A 24,078-nucleotide genomic window follows, 5' to 3' on the forward strand; every position below is an offset into this window, starting at 1 on the left:
AAAAGAGTGAAAATAAACCACGTTTGAAACCTTGGTACAGTGTCTGGGTCACTGTCTGGATGTGTGTCTAATTTAAGTACACAACCACCCACGTAGTTCAAATCAAATCTCCGGGCAGACAAAGGGAAGGACAGCACAACTGATAAACAAGGAGTGGCCACATGGTGATTGTTGTGATGTAATGTGTAGGAGGACGAGGACGAGGAGAACGTGTGAGGCTGTCCACAGAGACAGCTCACTCCCCTGACTGACTAACCAGTTGGCAAATGTTGAGACTCCTTTAATAAAGTTACACAGTGAAAATCCCACCAAGTTGTTACTTGACAGCTGTCTGAGGTAGTTAGCTACCCAGAGGCTCATGCTAATGCCAGACTACCAGCTTCAACAGAACAAGCTAACAGCTGCTCACTCACTGCAGGCCAGAAGCTAGAGTCAAGAGGGTGTCAAGTTAGACAGCAGAGGGAACGCTACAATGCAAATGTGAGGACAAGCAGTGCTTTCCGACAACATCTCCAAGCCACAGAGCCTCGTCTTGTGGTGTAAATCCAATTAAAAGGTTGGGGTGAGATGTTTAGGGACTCCCTGAGCTGGTAACGTTGGCACAAAAACTGTAGTTATAGGGATAGTTCTGAATTTTTAAAGTGGGGCTGTATGAGGTGCTCATCTATTATCAGTGTATTACCTCCAGTCAGCGGTGGAAGGAGTATTCAGGTCCATTACTTCAGTAAAAGTACTAATACCACACTCTACAAGTAAAAGTCCTGCATTAAAAACTTACTTAAGTAAAAGTACAAAAGTATCAGCATCAAAATGTACTGAAAGTATCAAAAGTAAAAGAACTCGTTATACAGAATGAACTCACTCAGACTGTTTTATATATTCCAAATATATTTTGTATTATTATTTTTGATGCATTTATGTAAGCAGTGTTTTACTGCTGTCAATGTAGGGCTAATTTTAACCATCAAATATACTGTTATAAGGTTTAATCAAAAATGCACATCACAAAATGCATAATCACTTTAAATCTATCATGTTTTTTTATGTTATATCTCCTGAAAAGTAACTAAAGCTGTCGGCTAAATGTAGTGGAGTAAAAACTACAATATTTTCCTCAAAATGTAATGAAGTAGAAGTATAATGTTACGTAAAATGGAAATACTCAATTAAAGTACAAGTACCTCAAAATTGTACTTAAGTACAGTACTTGAGTAAATGTACTTAGTTACATTCCACCACTGCCTACAATATATGGCGATCGGAACACATCCAGTTTGGAGTACCAGTAAGCAGTTATCTATTCTTTCTTCAAAGCTGCCAGACTCAACTTACAAAACTGTTATCTTAATATATTGGTGTTTTAAAGAACTAGTTTGGGTTCACCAAAGGCGCACAACAACACACAAACTAACTCATGGAGGCAGCGGTAGAGCAGCAACTTCTGTGTACTGCATGGTTAAAGTACTGCTTTTGTCAGGGGAGTGTGGTGGCATTGAGGAGAGCATAGATAACAGCTTCAGTTCCCCCTGAGCAAACTTAAACAGGGCTGTCTGACGGCAAGGTAAAGTGGTAAAATATACTATATAGAACATGCCGTCCACGCTCTACTGTAGATAATACACTGACTCTGGATAAGTACCTCACATGACCCCTCTTCAAAGTCCAAACTTTGTGTAACCTACTTTATGTTTACTGGATAACAATTTATTTAAAGCTTCAGCCCTTTTTGCTGATATAAAAAAGAGTGTTAAGTGCTGGATCTGCCCAGCCTGTTCATTTAATTTATGTCCTCCAATAAAACTTGAAAGTTGTACTCAGAGTCAGAGCACTATAATTTTAAGTCAAGCCATTACCTTGTTATTATAAATCAAATTATGTTGATTTAATTTATTGCCTAAACACATTATTTACTTGAACTTTGCTGCAATTATGGGCCACACAAGTCGCTCATAACATGTATTTTGAGCTAAATATTGATTGCTAAGATGATTAATAATCCATTAAGGAAACTCTTTGCAATTTGCAACTCTACTCTCAACACATGCAGATTCAAGTACAAGTCACTCGTGCACCAAAGCCTCAGTGAAAACTTTTTCCTGACTGTGATTAATTAAGTGCAGTTGGGTCTTTTGATGATCTCCCGTCCACGGAGAGCCTGGCCTTCTTACACAAGCAATACCCCTGCTTGATCAGACGCATTTGCAAATGTGAAACATCCACATTCTACCGGTTCTACAGCAATGTTTGTCATGTAGAATCAAAGAAGTAATTTCTCTCACTGTTTCCCCATCTCTCTGCCTGTCACTACTGCTTACTGTCCCCCCACCCACTGCCACACTATTGCAGAGAACTTAGTCTCACCTCTCTCTTTTTCTCTGTACCACGGCTGCACAACAAGTGTCTCTTTCTTCCTGAGACTTACAAAGAGCCACATTCATATAGCCGAGAGAGAGAGAGAGAGAGAGAGAGAGAGAGAGAGAGAGAGAGATAAAGAGGAGAGAGAGGGAGAGAGAAAGAAAGAGAGAGAGAGAGAGACTCACACTTGCACTGTGTTTCCTAAGCGATAAACAATCAACAAACCAAGCGAGAATGTACGCCACATAAGTCAAAGCCATGGGGAGTCAACGGTAAATGTTAGACTGTGTAGTGTTTGTGTGCTTGTGTGTGCAGGACGCCGAGTTGTCACCCTCCATTATAAATACAAAATAGTTGAGCTCCGACTGCTCTGACACTGTGGTTGTGATTACGTAGCGAGCCCAGGGGGGCTGTTGATTGAGAGGGGGGGGTGAAAGGGGGGTACCCTCTCCCTAACTTTTTCTTTTTGGTCTTCTGGCTCTCCTGTATGAAGTGGTAACTAACAGCACATGCTTTAAAACAATTAGCGCAGGCCCACAGGCTCCTGCGTTGGCAGCAGAAGACGGTAGAGCTTGCAGATTTCTTTGGCTGTGAGTGGGAACGTGCGTGGACTGGTAAACGGGGCTGACGCCTCCCATCAGCCTGGCTGTGACCCTGGATGACTCTGCCAGCGAGCCAGCACCACCAGAGCTCCAGCAGGGTGGCAGCAGATTAAAACCAAGGTGAAGCAACAAACAATCAAGCAAACAAACCTAAAGATGACCCTGAATGGAGCTTTAAAGTTTAAGAAGAGTGCAGGGTTGTCAAAAGTATCGATACTCAAAAAAGTATCGATACTAAAACGTTGTATCCGGATACAATACTCATTTTCAAAAGTATCGAACTGACCTTTAAGTTTATTTATTTAAAACAGGGACAATATATACTAGTGAACATATACATGTAAATATGCAAGATTATAGCCAACAGCTAATTTCCATCTTCAGTCCCTTTGGCAGGTTGATGTCAATACCATAACCATAACAATAAAATCAATAAAACAACGGTAACAACAAGTTGGCAGTTGGCCTTCATGGCCAGAATGAGCAGGAGGAGAGAAAACGTGTTCTTGAGCATAATAGAACAGAAAATAAAAATAAAAGCAAGAACAATGAAAAGTATAGTGGATCATGGAACATACAGGCCAAGGGTCAGGGGTCAGGGGAACAAATATATTTCACTAGTGTTAAACGCTACGTTTACATATCAAAGGGTTGGTTAAAGTGCAGAGTGCTGGAGTGTTAAAGTGTTAGTTGCGTAATTATATTGCAGATTGCCCGATTGCACAGTAAATATAAAGTGCTATTTTAAATGCACAATAATCAATACACATTACATTTATAAAATACCAACAATGGTAATTTTATGATATTGGGAGTACCCATTTTTAAGAATATGAAGTGCATCTTGCCTTGCACGTAGCCCTAATACCTAAAAAGTAAATAAAGATATAATTTATAATAGATATATTTTACTGATGTTATCGTGGCCGGTGGCTCGCATTAATGTTGGCCGTGTTATTATTAGCCATTAGCCGCAGCTAGCAATTAAAGGCTGACGTCACGTTAATGATTATAAACAACCTAAATAAATAAATCAGGCACGTAGTATGCCCATATTACGTTAATTGACACAGTGTCAGTATACATAAGCATAGAGTTAATAAGTTGACATAAATGTTGTTGACTGAAAAGTGTTATTTTCTCTCTTGAAGTTTCAGAATGAAGCAGAGAAAAGTCGACCTGCAACCAAACAGCAACACACACAGCCGACTCCACCGTCTGTGTTTGACCAACAACGAAAATATGTCTGTTCATTTTTACATGTTGCATTTTTCTTGTTAATAAAAATATTTCTGTTAAATTTTTGGGTCTTTGTTTTTATCCTTGTGGTATCGAAAATGGTATCGAGTATCGAATGTTTTCCTGAGTATCGGTATCGAGTTGAAAATGTTAGTATGGTGACAACCCTAGAAGAGTGTGATTTAGACTCTTGTCTTGCAGCTGCCCTCAGTGAGGCCCTGCTGCCCCTCACAAAGCTCCTTTGTGGGTTTGAGCACTGATAGCATACCACGGCTTTGCTGTACATTCTTACAGAGGTACAGTATGTAAGAGCTATGGACAGGATGAAGCAGAGGATAAAGCAAGGAGTTGACTATGATTCATGAGGAGGCAGAATGACTGGAATGACTACCCTCCCATTCCTGATACTAAGCAGTGGCCTATCTGGCCACATGTTTCCTCACTGATAAAACTGAAATCCATGACAACCTTGGTGTCTGCAAAGAGCCCACACTGGCTGATGGCAGAGGGCCTGGACAAACATAAGAGACAACTGTCATAGGAGATTTTCTGCTCTGGACAGAGGCCATAGTGTTGCTCCCCCTTCACTTCCTCCCTCTCTCTCTCTCACTGCAAGGGATATTTATTCATATGTAGAATAATCTATTACAGCACTGTATTCTTCTGAAATGATCCCTAATTAAACACGTCGGAGGTTTTCACAGTCCCATAAAATGGCACAAAGATTAACAAGGGAACGGACTAATCATAGACTGTACACTGGAGGCTAATACTGCAGCTGAATTTTTCATACAGCACTGTTCCTCCAGCAGCGAAGACTTACAGCTTATTCCAGACTGATTAAGAAAGATAAAATCTGTTGCATCAATGCACCTATGACTGGTCTGACTTCCACAACCATGACACACTTTGCACACTGTGCTTGTTTACGCAATCTCATTCTTTTGGTTACAAACCAACTCTTATGACCACAAGTAGGATTGAAACAAAGACTGGTCATTACCATCAAGGAGGACATAGTTTCAGTTTGGTTTGTCTGCTGAACTCTTTGTCAGCAGAATTACAGAAAAACTACTGGAAGGGCGTAGCATAAGCGAAGAAAGAAGCCATTCACTTTAGGAATCAGCAGATTGGAATCACAATTTATTTTACACTTATAACATTGCAAAATAGGGCATTTGGCCTCAGCAGGTCAAAGAGTGCCCTTCTAATTAACAGAGAGATTTGCTTTATAGTCCAGTATTCTGTAAACCTGCAGCCAATGCAAGTACAATAGTCAACCTCACAACTCTTTCATCTTTTTACCAGAAAAAAAGCTCAAATGCATGGTCTCATTCTTAGATGTGCCAATCATCATCTGCTGAGCTGAGGACAGATCTCAATTTACAGTTAGACTCAGACCCTGTTTAGATGGAGACGATCTGGACAGAAAATACAAAAGTGATGTTGCGTTCTCACTTTTTATTCCATGTTTAGACAAGTCATTAGGGGGAAATCTGAGTGCATGCGGTGACGCAAATGTCTGTGAAATTCCATGTAGTATGCACGCCAGGTGGCTGGGTGGTACTTGTGGAGTACTGCTATACAACACCACCAAGATCTTGTGCATGCGTAGACACTTCTCTTCTCAACCTAGTAGTGCTCCTGGGTCTTGTCTAAAGCGGACTTTAGAAATAAAATGACTCCTGGGTAGTTATCAAAGCTGCAGGGCAATTTGACTGTCTGACTGATGGAAATAGTCCAACATGTTTGTTGTCATTTTCCTAGACTGCACATGGATGTTACGTAAGCGCGTATGTGACGAGAGCCAGTGTGAGCTGACCAGAGACACAGTTTTGCATTTTCAACCCTTTAGACAAAAGGCAACGGTGGAGCATTTAAGATTTCCACTCTGGAGGGTGGTTGCCGACATTGCCGTTCCTCAAGCCCTTTGGCTTTCCCACTTGCTACCTGACTCCACATGCACCACCAGGTGTTACTATTGTTATCGATTAGGCTTGTCTCTGGCATTAGCATTTGCTTTTATTGTTGCAAAAAAGAGCCAAGTGTGTTTTTGTTTTTTTTAAATAGCGGACCTGTTTGACAGGCCTTGAAGACTAATTTGATTGTTACAGTGCACAGCAGAATTTGGACAAGAATCATCAACTCTAGGCGTCGGGCCAGAAGTGGAATTTGGACTGGGCAACAAATACTGCCACCAAGATGCTAATTCTAGCATAATAGACAATCATATCACCATGGATACAGGACTCACAGGCCTTGTTTTAGTTCACACCAAACTACTGGGCAATTTCATCCTATACAGCACTGTGGAATCTGTGTCAGATATCAAACATTCTCCCACCAGCATGCCTCCATCTTGCCTCCACTGGTACTTCTTAGTAAACATTTTAGCTTTGGAGCTACTTTAGCTCCATTAGCAGCAGCTGCTGTTACTCCAGTATATGTTGACTTCAGCTTGTATTGGCTAGGTCAGTGACTGGTTGGATGATGGATGATACCAATATGATATATATTTGTTTCCAGCAGGATTTTGTTCTGACAAGTAAAAATTGTCTCTAACTTTCTCTAAAGGAGACTAAAGTAAAGCCATTCATTCCTTCAAATAAATGAATCAGACACCATGATAGAGCTCGATCCAGAATTAAGTTTTGAAAAAACATTTTTTTTAAAGGTCTTTCAAATCTCACTCGTTTGGTGTTAACAAGGTGCAGCGACATTCTCTCCAGGGTGCTGCAGACTGGTCACGGCAGACCTTATCAGCAGCTCTCCAGTCCTAACCTCCTGTCATGTCCTCTGCAGACCCATGTGTGCTCAAAGACACAGTCCAGACACCCCCTACCCTCATCGTTCACTCTTATCCTGACTTAAAGGGCAACTGAGCTCACAAGTATATGGAAGCTCAGTTCATGTGAGTATCTCAGTGAGTTCTATGTGTGAAAAACAGTAACAAGAAACTTGGGGGAGTTGTCAAGTGAGATTTTATTTGAAACAGGGAGCTGGACCATACTCTCAATACTCTTCAATGGATATTTCTCCTGTCACTTTTAATGTGTTTTTCTTAAATTATTGTCACTTAAAACATCTGACCTTGACTGACTTGTATCTGTGTAGTTTGTCACTAGAGACGTGGTTTCTCATTCCTCCTCTGAACGGGAGATATCTGTGCACTTTGCTCAAATCTGAGATCCGAAGCTTTTGGCTAACACTCAAAAATCATCAAAATTTCACATTAACTATTAATATAAATGATTATGTTATGTTTCCAATTAATTAAGTGATGTGAAACTAGAATCTATCTTCTTATCTTTCTAACCGTATATCGTTTTAACAGTGTATGTTAGCCTTGGGTTGGGAGCTTGTCTATGTTCCCCTCTTTGTATGAGACTGGGGAACATAGGACCCTTTTTGGGAAAAGCAGCGAAAAAGGGTCCCCAGTCTCACACAAAGAGGACTGTTTCCACCATTACTGCCAAATTCCATGGCAAATAGGCCTATGTAGGCCTACAGGCTAACCCTAACCCTAACCCGGGGAACATAGGTCCCAGGGAACATAGGGATGACCCCCTCAGGTTTACCAGAGTTGGCAAGAGGACACTAACACCGGTGAATTAGCCGTGTGTTATCTGTATCCCATATCGGACACTTGGATCTCCTCGCTGTAAAACAATGGGGGCTGCTGAGTTTTCCGGGGGAAATTGAATGTTTCTGGGTAAGCCAAATAAATATCACGGTTATCAACATACCCCGGTCCGTATTTCTGTCCTTCACAATAAAATATAGTACAGTAAAAATGCAGATGTACTTTTCAAGATTGTCGCCTGAGTGTCGCCTGAGCGTTTTTACTGCTTTCTCTCATCAGAATTACTTTCGTATTGTAATTAGACATGTAAATCTCCATGTACATAAACTAAATTTCACACGTAGATTGTTAAATATGTATAAATCAATTATACCTACACTGGTGGTGGATCTTATTCGAAAAATGACCGTGAAATACTGGAAAGTGCAGCATTGCAGATGTGTCGATCAGGGATATAAGCGCAGAACAGTGTCCGATGTGGGATACAGTTAATATACATCACTACTGCACAGTAAAAACGTTTCAGATGATCCAGAACGCGGCGGCGCACCTGGTCTACAACCAGCCAAAAAGGACACGTCACTCCGCTGTTCGTTGAGTTCCACTGGCTACCTGTTGCAGCCCGCATCAAATTCAAATCTCTAATGCTGCCTACAAAGTTGTCTGATTCAGACATATTCTACCTCACGACCGCTGCGCTCTTCCAATGAATGGTGCCTGGCTCTGCCACCCGTTCATCCAAGGCAATCCAGACTCTTTTGCATTTCTTGTTCCCCGCTGGTGGAACACACTACCAGTTCCTACCAGAGCAGGGGCGTCCCTCTCTACCTTTAAAAACCTGAAGACCCAGCTCTTCAGAGAGGACCTTCTCTCCACACAACTCTACTCCTTCAAGAATTGTCACTAGCAGTTATTGCTGCACTAAGGGCTCTTATTGCACTATACCTTGATTGTTTGCCTTTTTTCCTGTAAGTCGCTTTGGATAAAAGCGTCTGCTAAATGACTAAATGTAAATGTAAACTACTGCGAAAAAGCCAATCAAAAGTTGCAAAAGAAACCTAAAACCTCCTGTGCAAAGCAGACTCATCTCATAGTGCAGCCACTGTCATTTATATATTATATTCTGTATATATATCATATATTATATTAACCACAGCAGAGTATTTTTACATACTGGAAACTCCAAAATGTGTCTGAAGGGGGACTTTAATTTGTCTCTCTGCCTGCTTTGCTTACATACTAATGGAAGGATTGAGTATCAGCTGCAGTTGAAAGAGGAGCAAATGTTACACTTAAGCCAGTGAAAAGAAGCTGGGCTTTCTCCCACAGACTAGCCAAAACTTTCAATATGACCTTGACTTTGTAATGATATTCTGTGCTGACAGGGCATTCCTTTTCCCTTCAGAAAAAAAACACCTTTTTCACCCTTTTAATTGATACAAGTAGTCAGTTGCAAGAAAAGGTTGCTTGTCGGTCATAACGATTTCATAGAAAAAGGGGTGTTATATGTTAAATTATCCAATGTGTAGCCTTGGGAGTGTAAGACTTCCTGATCTCAATATCTCCCGATCCCATAATGATGAAACAACAGAATAAATCATTGCAGTTAGTGCCTCAGGAAACAAAGGGCACTGAGTTTGAGTAGATTTATTTGCAATGACTCACCAACAGTGACTGTAGCGCTTCTCATAAATTATGCCACTGGTTATCACCCCGCTAAAACTACAAAAAAAGAGAGGGATGTCTATTTCAAAAGTAAAAACATGTATTTAATAATACATGAAAACCCTGCCTTAATGGCTCACAGTAGAGCAGTTCAAAGTTCCATTGAAGGAGTATCAGGATGCAGCGCGCCTGCAGGCCACGCTCGAGGACGAGACGTGCTGAGAGAAAATCAAACACTAAATCGCCACACTTGTACTCCCCTTGTCCGCAGGCGATACATTCGACACAGAGCAAGGTTGTGCACCTTAGATCGCAACACTGGTTTCAGTGGCATGAAAACTGCACTGCATAACTCATTTAGAGACCTGGAGGTAACCTCTGGAGACTTAACTGTGGCGACGCTGTCTGAGGAATTATCAAAAGACTTCGGGGACATCCTTATCAGCTACCCTGATAATAAACAACACAAACATGGACAGTGGGAATAAGGACCACTGGGGTAAACATCTGAAAATATTTAGAAAACTTCATGTTGGAACAGCAGGAAAAAGTGATCAAATGTGTGCTGTTGTGTAATCACATAAAATATAATAAAGCCGCAGGAGTTCAAGATATATAATGCATTAATTCATGTATTTTATCATTATGAGTCATGCATTAGTTTCACATCATTTATTTTTATTATAACTTTTATCATGTTAACTGCTGCTACGTGAACCAACAGCCTGCGTGATTCTTACCTTTCCTGGAGGTTTGATCTTGTTGTTGTTATTGTGGGTGGCCAGATTGACGTCTTCATGGACGCGGTCCAGCAGCCAGAGGAGGAACTCCAGGGCGTCATGTTGGGAATTCCCACGAAACTGTGATCCATACTTGGACACTATGGTCTAGAATGGAGAAACACAAACGATTGTAAAAAAAAAAAAAAAAAAAAAGCTGCAGTTTCTGTGGATTTATGTTGTAAAACCACTGACCTAGGTTAGGGGCAAAAAACTTCCTGGTAAGATGTTATAAAAGACAGTTTAAACAGTAAATCAATGTAGGTAAATGCCTGAAGTGAAGTAGTTACAAGGATCACGTGACTACTGCAAGTTACGTAAAAAACATAAGTTACGTTCAAAAACTTGAACAACGTAACTTAAGTGAAAAATGGTTCACTTTTGTTTACACACAAGACGCAAACCCTGCTCTCCCGGGCTAAAGTCCACCATTTGTTCGACCCACCCAATGCACCAGCCTCCAATCGAAGGCAGAAGTCCACCATTTTAAATTCACTTCGCCATCAATCGCTGCTAATAGATGGCGGTGGACGCATCGCAGCAGTCGGTGAAACATGTCAATATCGCTCGTTTTTCGAGGCTTGTACACACAGCCTATCTTTGTCACACCGCGGTGAGGTGGTGTTTTATTTTGTGTTTGTGTCTTGTTATTTCCTGTTTTATTTTGAAATAGTAACTCTCCACTCGTTTCAGGTCACTTGCCCTTCTCTGTGTGTCATCTGTCTGATTGTCTCCCCTAATTACTGATTGTGTTCACCTGGTGCTCCCTTCCCTCCATGTGTTCCAATAGTCTGTGTTTTCCCTTGTCTTGGTCCAGTGTGTTTGACCCCGTCACCATACCAGCCACTTATCTCCTTCTAGCTAGTTCTTAGTTTCATAGTTTTGAGTCAGCTGTTTTTTTTTTCCTCCCTTTGGAGTGATTTTGTGTTCTTTATTATTTTCTCCCTTTAGTCCTTATGCAGTTTTTCTTAGTGTTTTGTAAAATCTTTTATTTCCATATCAGGTTTTGTTTTGTTTGTAGGAGTTTTATTTTATTGTTCTCCCCTTGAGAGTTTTCCCCTTATCTTAGATTAGGATTATTTATTTAGTTTATTAGTGTAGATAGCTTTCAGTGTTTTCCTCCTTTGGAGCGACTTTTCTTTGTTAGATTTCTCCTCAGAGTCAGTTTCATAGCCCTTTTCTTTCACTCTGAGGTGTTCCTTGCTGCTTTTTTTTTTTAAACAAAGACATGTTAAGTTCACCTGCTCTGCATCTGAGTCCTGACTTGACCCCGGCCTGACAATATTGACGTTTTTGACGGGAGAACAGGCTATGAGCTGGCTCTAGGTAGCGAGAAGTAGGGTCATTTTCTCATCGACTACAACTGGACTTCTTTTTTTGTGGAGTCGCCCCCTGCTGGACATGAGAAAGACTGCAGGGTTAAGGCCTGTTAAAACTGATGTTAAAATGTGATGAGGTTTCCAATTTACAGAAAAACCTCCCGAAACACATTAACATATTTATCTTATCCAGGTTATCCCAATTTTCTTTCCTCCCTGGAGAATAAAAACAGTGGTGCTTTAATTGGCTTTATAATGTGACAGCTGGTTAGAATTCAAGCTGTGCTGGCTACCTGCAGAAGCCAAATAAAAAAAGGCTTGCTAAGATGTCCTTTCAAGAGAAGTCTCTAGCAAAAGAATTTAAATCTTGAGCACATCTTGTTTACTGGTTTTGACAGCTCGGTTGTGTTTGTTGGGCCGCTCTACCCTAGCCTTCTCACACAACGCTGATCAGAAGAATCCCAGAATTGCAAATTTGCACTCACTCTATTCACGCTTCCCTTGTCTCCACCTGGCCCCGCTTGTAACCGATACAAAGTCATTTCAGATTCTGGATTTCCAAAATAAGCCTTAGGTTTAAAAAATGTGCTTGTTAATAAAACTTTCAGTGTCAAATAGTGTCGCCTTTCCTTCTTTTCGTCTCCAGAAACTACATTCGAGGAGAAATTTGACATGAAAAAAGAGGTGTGAAAAACATTCTTCTTAAAAGTAGGTTGAAGACTACTTTAGCTCACACACAGTATAATGTGACTTTAGCTGTGAATGGCACCCGACTCAATTAGGCAGGAATTAGCTGCATGAACCGCAGCTGGCAGCCTGCAGAAGCAAAGGCAGTGATGAGAGATTATAGCAGAGGGGGCAGCAGACTGTAATCATTGCTTCATAATCCACTAATATGTGATATGCCTCTTATAGCCATGACACCATAACGTGATGTAGCATGTCGGATGATGAAGTTAGAGGCCTGTCACTGAAGAGCTGCCATTCGATTCTCAAAGCGATGGGCAGAGATAATGAAGTAAAACAAGCAGCACTGACGTGTCCTGGAGCAAAGCATCCAGTGCAACACAGTATAAAGCTGCAGTTGTTTGAATACAGAGATCAGAATACTCCAGTCAACTCTTCTTTCAAATCATTTTGAAATTGGGCCGTTCAGTATGAGCAGAGTAAAAAAACTGATGGAAGCAGAGCCAGGACTGCGTCTTCAAAATAGTTTCTGAGATGTGGTTACTGACAAGTGGAGAAAAAAAAAAGTGAACATAAAAATTCATAAACAGAGAAAAACTGCTGGTGGAGTCTTGGCAGAGCGATAAGGTTCTCTAATCTTCTCTTCTGATCTTGTCTTGAAAGTGAAAGTGAAACTTCCTTTGCCTCATAGATCTCAAAGTCAAAAAGTGATGAGTGCTGCAATCCAGCACTAGATCCATGAAATAATTTGAAGATAAATTGGGTGCAAAATACAGAATATAATGAATTTAGAGCTGCTTGTTCAACCTATTACGTTGGACAGCTGTATGTCTCTGATGAGCAATGTTTTTAATCAGCAAGAGTGTGTGAACTGAGAGCCAGACGGACATGAGACACTTCTTTAAACTGCATGTTTGCACTAATATTTTCACTTTGGTTTTTGCTCTTGAAGATGACACATCTGATTCTGGGAAGTCTTGGGTTCACTTTCCTTTTCAGAATATGTTTTTCCTTTTACAAGCTTAAAGGAATAGCTTAAATTTTTTAAAGCAGGGTTGAATGAGGTCCTTAACTCTAGTGAATGTATTAGGTACAGTAGAAGGCGGTGGGCAAGCTGGTTTGAAGAAGCAGGAGCACAAACACACAAGCAAAGCAATGTACTGCTGTGGATGAAGGGCAGCAGCTAAAGGAAGTTTAGACACCTAGAGCTATATAATCACTGAAGCTGTTATTTATGCTCTTGTCAAAACCACCAGACTCCACTGACAAAAACAGTAATTTTACCTCACAGAATATCGGTGTTGCTGGTCTGCACCTGCCAGCTGCAGTTACCCCCCATGTAAAACTGTCTGATGGCCAGTAAAGCAGTGAAATTATTCTAAATATAGTGTATACTTGCAGGGTGACCTTTTTAGGTAGCTAAGGGCGCTTTTCCAACCCAAGTAATAATAATAATAATAATAATACATTTTATTTGGAGGCGCCTTTCTTGGCACTCAAGGACACCGTACAAAAAAGATAGAAGAGAAACAGCAATAAAATACAATAAAATACACAGAATTAATAACAATACAATACAAAAGATAGATTGGACAGGGTAATTGTGATCAGAGGGAATAAGCAGTTTTAAACAGATGTGTTTTGAGTTGTGATTTGAAACAAGGGAGTGAGTCAGTGTTCCTGAGTTGGGGTGGTAGTGAGTTCCAGAGGCGGGGAGCAGAGCGGCTGAATGAGGAAGAGGATCTGAGGGAGCGGGAGGGAGAGGGAACATGGAGGAGGTCGGACAGATATGGGGGGGCGAGGTTGTGAATAGCTTTGAAAGTTACCAGGAGGACTTTGTATTGAATCTGGAACTGAACCGAGAGCCAGTGGAGCTGTTGGAGGACAGGGGTGATGTGGTGGATAGAGGCGGTTCTTGTGATGATGCTGGCAGCTGAACCAGTCTGTTTGGTTTGTCTGAATCAGAGTGAAATTGATACATTTGGTTCGTTTTGTATTTAGTCTGGTTTCTTTCACAGAGCAGAAATGTAAGCGGACCAAATTTAAAAAAGGATTTAAAGAGAGGTGTGTATGAAGGTGGACGGCTGGAAATCTACTCATACTATTATTTCTTATTGGTTGAAAAGTTGGCTGTGAAAAATTCAAACAACTTGGAACCGAGTCCAAAACAAGTACCTTTAATTATTCCGGCCCTATTCTACTCTGGTGTTCCAACCAAAATAATTTGGAAAGAAACGTTCAGAACATGCTCCTGTTGAGGCTCGGGGTCGTCAATAATGTTGATCTATTATTTACAACATGCAGCGATCAGACAGCTGTAGAATCAGAAAAGCCTTGATGCTCCGACCATGATCTGTTTCTACCACGAAGGTAAATATTAAGTTATTTTGAGCAACACGTTGATAATCCTCCAATCACAAATTAGCTTTAGCTGACGCATAAAGACAGACAATCACGCTCTCATTCACTCCTACGGACAATTTAGAGTCACCAATTAAACCTAAGTGCATGTTTTTGGACTGTGGGAGGAAGCCGGAGTACCCGATGAGAACCCACGCTGACACGGGGAGAACATGCAAACTCCACACAGTACGCCGCAGGCGGGAGGCGAACCAGCTTCTCTTGCTGTGGCCACTACACGTCCGTGTAGCCTCAGCTCAGTGTTATAATATATAATATTATCTGTGTTCATCTCACCGTAGAGGTTGCCCACAATCCACTGTGTTTTGGTTCATTTCCTTTAATTGGGTCAGATTCTGGTCGGATTACGTTTACAGTGGAATCGAACCGAACTAGGGTCCGTTCGGAAACAGACTGAGACCCTCTCTACGAGTGGTCTCGCACCACATGTTTTGGTGCACACCAAAGTATGATTGGAGCGTTCACAACCAACCAAACGAACCGTAACAAGGATTTAACTGCACCAGAGTTCGATTGAAATGGACTAAACTTTGGGTCGTGAAAGCACCCTAAAACACATTTTGCTTAGCTTCATGCTGGTACTCCTGCCTGCTTCTTCAAACTGGGAGCTTGCTGACCACCATCTACTGCAGGAAATACACTGACAATGGATAAGTACTTCATAATGCCCCAATTCAAATAAAATCCAACCTTTCCCTTTAAATATGTGCATTCTGCAGAAGCTGTGGGTGTATCTTCACACACATACTATACAGTTGATATCCTGCCATACTTGACATTACAACAAATGTTTCTAAAGCAGAGTGACTGAAGAAGGTTCAGTGTAGTACGACAGACATCTTTTTAAACTGATGCCCTTGAAACATTCAGAGTTGCTTTGCAATGTTCTGCCATTAACCATGAGAACCGTGGACAAGCACTAACCTAAAGCTGTTGTGCACCAAAGTAATAACAGTAATTACCTTCAGCCGTTTGAAGGTGGCAATTGTCTCTGTGATATAATTGAGGTTGTGGAAATGCTTTTATTGCTTTCTGTGGCATAATGACCACTGGTCGGTTTGTAATGTGTGTAATCATCTAACTAAAAGTTAAGGCAGAACAAGAAAACACTCCATCTTTACTGCACATCATTTAGCTAATTTATCCGTACCTGTCTAACCCTTATTTTAAAAAAATTGTATAGTACATAAACCGTTTCTGTAAAGAGGCTTCAAATTCTAAAACATGGATGCTTCACACACATCCTCACGCAGCACAGAAGTCCTACACAGTCACCAATGGGGTTTTTTTTTAACCAACATTAGTGTCACCAATTCAGCATTAGGCCATGTGTGAAATATGGTCATAATCTCATGTTCAGTGTTATTGTCTTGAATAATGGCTAAAAAAAAACAAAAAAACTTTTGTTTTTACGGTAAAAAACGGCAGCTGTGGTTGCCACAACTTTACTGTAATAAATAGGGTAGAACTTTTTTTAATATTACGGTAAAAAGATATTGGCACTGTTGATTTCACATTTAAGATTGCCATTTTATTAAATTTTTTACGGTGTAAATAAAAAGTTTTTCCATCACAAGAAATGCTGTTTTGCCATATAATTGACAAGAAAATACTTTATAAATGAAAAGGGATATATTAAATATTTTACCATTAAATATTACAGTATATTTTTGTTAGAGATATGGTGTTTAGTACATTTAACAGTGAGAAAAGTATTTTTTACAAAAGATAAATGCAAAAATTACAGTGATGCTTGTATATATATATTACATTAAATACATATTACAGTGTACTTTTCAGTGGAGTAATTTATTCTTCAAAAAACAAAACTGTAAAAAATACCGTTTTGGCTGATATATACATATACGGTGTTTCATTGTTACTGAAACTGACTTAACCCATTTATCATTTTACGGTCTTTTATTGTCATGGTTTAGCAGTTTTTCACCGTAAAATCTACAGACATTTTTTTTACACTGTATTGTGACTCAAGTATCAGGATAAAATCTTATTGTGGGGCCTCCAACGTACCTTGGTAACCGTAGAGCTGAGTCCATGCAGCCCTGGTAAGGACTGCTCTACTGTACATCTACAGTGGGCCCGCTGTCTGACTTACAACCAACAACACAGATAATCACTGAAAATCAACATGGAGACAGCAAATATTGGCACATGCCTGTGAGCATACCTGCTGTCACAACACACATTTAGCTTCCCAAGTAGGCCCATCAGTATCCCCTGTATGGCTGTTCAACATTCCTGTTCAGCTCACTGCCCTCTCCCTTCTTTCTCAGGCCTCTCATGTTATGGAAACCGATAAATTGGCTGTTGAGTAACTGTTTGAGTTTCAGGCTTTGTCCCTGAACAGGCCTCACTATGCAAACACACCATCGTGCCAGGGGGGATGCAGAAAAACGCACAGGAACTGTCCAGATCAAAAGCACACATCTGCTCCCAGGTTGAAGAACAGACACATGTGTGAGAGTGGAAGCTCAGGACCTATTGGCAGTATAAATACACAGAGACATGCCTAATCTTTAGTGAACATTTAGAAATAAAGCAGCCTCTCTCCTTCCACCTCTCCTGTCCTACAACACAGGTGGTACTGGAATGTGGCAGAGAGCCAGGTATTCAGCAGGACTTTGTTGTTGTGTTTTTTCTCCTGACTGGGACTCTGCAGCCAGCTGACCTGCGTGGAGGCCACTGCTGATTCATTAACTTTGAAGAACTTCTGATCAAAGAGGATGATTCCACATTTACAGAGGAGGCGTACATGAACGGCATTATTCATTCAAAATAAAAAAAAGAAGTTGAGCACAGTGTACGTCCTGTTGAAAGGGTAATTGTCAAAAAAGAGATCTCTTTCAACACTTGCCCTTTTATCATTTCTAATGAAAATTCATGTGATGTGAGGAGGAGTACTATAGGTAGGCCTTTAAATCTGCTGGCTTTTGCGTAACCGCTCCAACGCTCTTCTGACAAAACACCTGACTTTCAGACGCCTGCAGAAACTGATAAATAACTTACATTTACGACAGATTCATTGGGTATTTAAATAAAGAGCAATCCTTTCTGCAGGACTGTTTATGAGAGCTGTGTGCTGTCTGGACTTCCCGCAACTGGGAGCTAATTTTGCCTCTCAAACACAAGCCTCGGAGCTATCTGATTATTTTATAATGCCTCCCTCCAGGCAGCTGTGGTATTACTCAACAGGCAATTTCAGAAGGCCTGAGCTGCATGAACTCTGGACCTCCTACGGTCACAAACCACAGCCAAGAGGCACAGCAATGTGTGAGTGTGTGTGTGTATGCTTTAACACAGGAAACATCTAATCACACACAAGGGGGGAGTGTTTAGTGTTGTTCTTTGAATCTATCTTTTAATCTTGGCAAGATGTTTCCATGCTGTTCCCTCTGATTGTTGCTGAAAATATCCGATATCTGAATCTCGTGAGATAAGAGGGAAATGAAAGTGTGGAATTGGGGAATAATTGGCAGTAAGGATCCTGGTTGACAGGAGAGTAAAGTCGTTCAGAGACCACAGCAGATGGGACAGCAAAAAAAAGAGAAAAAACGGGATCGATGTTAAAAAACTAAGTTGGCTCTTATTGGCTTCCTCATTACAATACCTTCAAGTGTGAGACATTAAAGTGCCTATACAGTGGGGGTCAGGATAGTCCAGTAGCCATGCTTCTTACAGGGTAATTAGCATTTCCAAGAATAGATCCATTGTGGATTTTTTTTTGTTCGCTGCTCCGTATTATCTACTTCTTGCCTTGAACTGTGGCTCAAAGAAATCCAGAGCAAAGAGCTGCAGGCAGATAAAGTACAGTTTCTTTCCCTGCCGTATCTCCAGCGTAGGCAGAGTAGGAAAGCCTGAGGGTCTCCTGATAGGGCTCTGTCGCAGCCCCTGATCCTCGGGGAGAGGAGATTCTTAAGTGGAAAGTGTTAGAGTAAATCATCTCCTCTCTGAGCCCCTGCACTTTGCATCACAACAGCAACACTTCTAAATAAAAACTCTCATGTACAGCTGAGCAGTCACCTGTACTTTACCTCACATACAAAGCTCTTAAAGGGAATGGAACACTAGTTAGTGCTGCAACCAGGAAGTGATTAACTTTCTACTGGGGTTGTTCATAGAATGATGAACCTTATTGGCTTCACCTTAGTGGAAAAGGTCACCTGCTGACCGCGTGCCCTCAGACGCTACAGACAGCAGCCTCATTATCACCTAACAGGAAAACACTGATGTCACAGGGCAGAGCACCTCACGCTTGTTATTGCATGTGCCATGAGAATGTCTGCTTTACTTTTGGCAATTATAGCAAATGATGTAAGACTTATGACACGGCTCTTTTGTCTGAAGATCAAATTCAGGCTACTCCGTGCACTTCACAGTGGTGCTGATGGCACACTGTGAGCATAATAACATGTGATTATGTTTGACTAAACCGTCAGCTTACCCTGCACTTTAGATACCAAGAGACTTATAATGTGAGAGTACGTGTTGAGTTAATGATAACCACTGAAACTGCATCACTGCCCTTACCTTTTTAATATTACCATGGACGGATTATTGAACGGGGTAAACCGGGCGCAAGCACAGGAGCACAAAGTGTCAGGGGCCCTGAACAAAATGTCACTCAAAGAGACTCACACTGACCACAAGAAACATATAACATCTACAAAGACATCACAAAAAAGACTCAAAGACTGTGAAAAGGCACAAAACAACCACAAGGACAAACAAAACAACTACAAGGAGAGATAAAAGACAAAAAGAGATACAAAACGACTACAAAGACACACAAAACAACAAAGAGGGATGAACTGCTATAGCAGCACAAAATGACTACAAAAATACACAAAACTACAGCGACACACAAAACTACAACTACACACAAAACAACTGTAGCGACACACAAAACAACTACACACAAAACCACTGTAGCGACACACAAACAACTACAGCGACACACAAAACAACCACAGCGACACACAAAACACCTACAGCGACACACAAGACAATTACAGCGACACAAAACAACTGTAGCGACAAACAAAACTCCAACTACGCACAAAACAACTGTAGCTACACACAAAATAACACACAACACAACTACAGCTGCACACTAAACAACTACAGCGACACACAAGATAACTACAGTGAGACAAAACAACTGTAGAGACACAGAAGGACTACAAAGAGACACAAAAGAACTACAGTGACACAAAACAACTACAAAGAGAGGGGTGCAAAACAACAACCTGCAAAAAAAGTACTACTACAGCCCAAAACAAGAACAACATGAATCAAAAGAACTACAAAGTGACACAAAACAACAACAAAAAGAGGCTTAACAACTATAAAGTCTGTGTGTCTTGTTGTGGGGCCTTTTGCAGGTGTGCCCATGGAGCCACTGTCTCATTATGTGCCCATGAATATTACCACTACACTTCAACCCTGCACCTACATAGTAAACTCATTAGTGTCCACCTGTAGATGTGTGTTTTGGCTCGTGTTGTGTGCTGTGGGTACCTTGAAGTCCACAGACAGCTGTGGGGTGTACTCCAGAGTCCACAGAGCTCTGACTAGTGATGCCAACTGCTCCGTGACTTCTCCCTTGGCCAGCCGCGTCTCATCACTCTTCAGCAGCCCGTTTATCCTGGTGTGACTCAGGTCCAGCTTGTAGCGCTCCAGCCCCAGGTACTCTGCCAGCAGGTCGGTGTTGCTCAAACACTGGACCACGGCGTTCATGAAACAGGTGTTCCCGTGGTTCTTCAGCCCCAGGACTCCTGGGATCTTGTCCGCGTACTGGTGGAGTAGTTTCTCTCTGCCGGTGCACAGGGAAAAGGACGTGCTCGAAGTGTTCTTCACCACGCGATCCCAAGTCACGTCTTCTTTGAGGACCCCCGAGCCGGCGCTGAGGGTGCAAGGTGCGCCATTCCGGAACCCTCCATCGTCGTCCTCCGCGTCCTGCGCGTCAGCGTCTCCAAAGTGGGTCAAAGTGCCCAAAGTTTTGATGATTCTGTTCATAAAACTCCCCACAGACTTCAACGATTTCCTTCGAAAAAGCTTCCCAGATTTCGTCTTCTTCTCTTTGCGCTTCTCCTCCTTCGATGTCGGCATTTCCTCTTTGACTCTGCTCTGTTTCTCCATGACAGCGCCTCTACTCCCTCGCTCGTCTAATCTCAGACTGATAATTGTGTAAATTCCGACGCCGGTGTGTCACTTCTTCGCCAGTGTCCCCTGTCCGGGTAGCAGAGGGAAAAGCGCACAGAGGTGACACCATCGCGGAGCCAGGAGGCACAACAGCTCTCTGTTATTCCAGCCTGCGCTGACTGTAAACCTTCCTCATCCATCCCAGCACTTACTGAAGCCGTTCATTATTACCCCGACACCGCTGTCACCAGCAGCATCTCGTCATGCCGGCACAACGAGCCGCTCCGCCGTCCAGCTGCAGCACTGAGCGCTCCCTCCCATCGCTCCAACTTCGCCTGGAAAAGGCTTGTGTGTGTGTGTGTGTGTGTGTGTGTGTGTGTGTGTGTGTGTGTGTGTGTGTGTGTGTCCCCTCCCACTCACTGCACATGGAGGAGATAAGAGAGCAGTGTACACTGTGGATTCATGTGGTCAGCGTTGTGAATGTTTTCATTTCACCAGTGAGGGGAAAGTACTCAACTTATTCACCTAACTCAGGGGTGTCAAACTCAAATACACAATGGGCCAAAATTTAAAACTTGAATAAAATTGCGGGCCAACATTGAACAAATAAACCTTTTAATATATACCAAACATGTTTTGCTTTAACATTAAATATGGAACCAGCAATGCTTATAAACATACAATATATAACTAAATAGTACAGACATGCAAAATCAAATTTAAAATAAAAAACACATCAATGTTATTAATTTACAATAATAATATAATAATTTGGTATTGCCTCGCGGGCCAAATAAAATTACACTGGGGGCCAAATTTGTCCCGCGGGCCAGAGTTTGACACCCCTGACCTAACTAATAGTATCAGTACCATACTGTAAAATAGGCTACTCCTATCAAGTCTTTCATTCAACACCGACAAGTATTATCAGCAGAATATAGTTAAAATAGGCCCCTCAAAAGTAAAAGCAAGTGGCCCCTATGAGCCACGTTTATCATATCTGACATTAATAGAATATTAATACTGATGCATCAAACTCCGTTGAGTAATATAAGGAAGTTGCAGTTGGTCCAGAATACATTTTATTAAAATGCACAAATCATTAGGTTGGCTAGATGTAAAAACTAGATTTTTGTCATTACTGATGGTTTTTATTAAGAATGTCATCAAAACAAAATCACCTCTTATCATTTATAGAAATTTGTCTTTCAGTTCAGAGGCACATAAATATTCAACAAGGCAGCTGGAGGTTGTTTTTACTTTACCAAGATCCAAGACTATGATTCAACGTACAGTTATATATATATATATATATATATATTATATTACTCAATTAAATCTATATAGCTTAAAAAAACAACAACTTAAAAGTCATTATCTAAATATCAACTTTAATTGATGCAGCTGTCTTTTTGTGTTGTTTTGTTTTGTATTGATTTTGTGATGTCAACCATGTTTAATGTGAAATGTAATTACGTATTGTCTGTGTGTTCTTTTTGTTTTCTGTTATGTATTCATATCATGTATGTCATGTCTGTTATCATTCTGTGTATTTCTACATTGTATTTGTCACACTGAAATATGATGATAGACCCCAGGAAGAATAGCTGCTGCTTTGCAAAAGCTAATGGGGATCTAAATAAAATCAAACAAACAAACAAAGCATTTGGAGCCTTTGACTGTTATAGTAGTTTTGACGGGGTAGGGGCGAAGAATAACACAACCTCTGTGACACAAAATAAGAAAGTCTGAATCCAATGACTAACTCATCGTATTTTCCTCTGTTCCACAAACCTTTTTTCCCCATTGAAATTTACATCTGAAATGACCTTGTCATGGCTATAAGAATCAGAATGTAATTCCTCAAATCAAACATATGCTGTACATTAAAAACACACTCCCAGATACATCCACAGAGATACTGTAATACACAATATACACTCTCATGCTTATATACCTAGGGCTGGGCGATTTGGACCAAAAGTCATATCCTGATATATTTAGGCTTAATATCAATATATATCCTAATGTTTTTATCACAAAGTGAGAGCAAATGTTCAGTCAAAGTCAAATATGACATGTCACAAGTAGTTTTATTGAAACTTCTTATTTAAGTCAACATAAATACTGTATAACAACAGGAGTACCTTTTTAAAAAAAAGATCAAAACTTAATAAAGTGCACATTTAAATAAAATAAAAAACTTTAATAAAAATAGCCTATGAAATAATGATATATATTTGAGAAAAGAATAACGAACATTACAAAATAACTATACATAAATGCAACCCTTACTAAGGTTTGTCATATTTAAAGAAATAAAATATTTTAACTATATCGATATATATGCGATCTTATATTTTTTATATTGATATATCACCCAGCCCTACATACACACGCATAAAAAATATTGAAATAAAACCATCTGAAAGCCAAAATGATTCACAAACCCTAATCTTTAACAATGCATTGTATTATAAGCTTATCTAACTGTCAGTGACGTTAGGAGTGTAAAATGAAAGTTGAAAGCGAGGATGGAGAGTATAAAGAATGACAAAGTCCATTTCAGGAGGGCGGATCAAACAAATTCTGATCCAGGAGACTGGTGTCCATGTCCCATTAGAAACCAAAGGTCAACATTGTTATTTTAAGTTACATAACTAACTTCAGTGCATACGTGTTACGTTCTGCCTAAGTCATGCTTTACACCACTATGTAATGTCCTCACTTCTGGTAACTATATGCTCATTTATTTTAAATGGGTAAGTTTGACCTGCAACATAACAGGAGGGTTTTAAACATCTCACCAAAGAACTGCAGTTATCTTTATGAATAAATAAAAGAATGCAATGAAATGTAAAGTAGCAAAAGATTAAGAAACTCAAGTACAATTTCCTTAAAACTGTACTTTGTGCACTGCAGTACTTAGTGAGTATATCATTCATACTACTGATCTGTTAAACGCATCAGTGGTGTTTAACCAACTAAAGTGTTATAGAAAAACTTTTCAGACATTTATAGGCCTTTACATCAAGCATAATTTCTTTCTTTTATTTCAAATTAGTTGAGCTACTCCCCAATCCTGCCACATGCCCTCTCCAGAAGTACTCCCTGGGGTTCATGATGGAGGAGTCACTGCTTTAATGTACTGACTTCTGCCAATTAAGAATAAAAAAAGGCAAGAAGAGAGCATATCTCTGTGTGAATGTGTGTGACCGCAGCAGCCTACAGAGGAAATTCATTAGCTTAGCCTCAAAAGGCATTTA

At 40.6% G+C, this 24,078-nt stretch overlaps 1 protein-coding gene across 1 annotated transcript in view; it reads right to left on the reverse strand.

Annotated features, from left to right (window-relative positions):
• The window catches only part of usp43b (ubiquitin specific peptidase 43b), a 116,929-nt gene extending 95,806 nt beyond the window's left edge, over positions 1-21,123 (reverse strand). Inside the window, exons 1-2 of the mRNA XM_059347887.1 lie at positions 20,189-21,123; positions 10,185-10,331 (exon numbers count right to left, since the gene is read on the reverse strand). Of these exons, the coding sequence (XP_059203870.1) occupies positions 10,185-10,331; positions 20,189-20,809 (768 nt within the window). The 5' untranslated portion in view covers positions 20,810-21,123. The remainder of the gene's footprint in view (positions 1-10,184; positions 10,332-20,188) is intronic.
• Positions 21,124-24,078: the final 2,955 nt, after the last annotated feature.

The sequence above is a fragment of the Centropristis striata genome, chromosome 13 (assembly GCF_030273125.1).
Source record: "Centropristis striata isolate RG_2023a ecotype Rhode Island chromosome 13, C.striata_1.0, whole genome shotgun sequence".
Classification (NCBI taxonomy): domain Eukaryota; kingdom Metazoa; phylum Chordata; class Actinopteri; order Perciformes; family Serranidae; genus Centropristis; species Centropristis striata.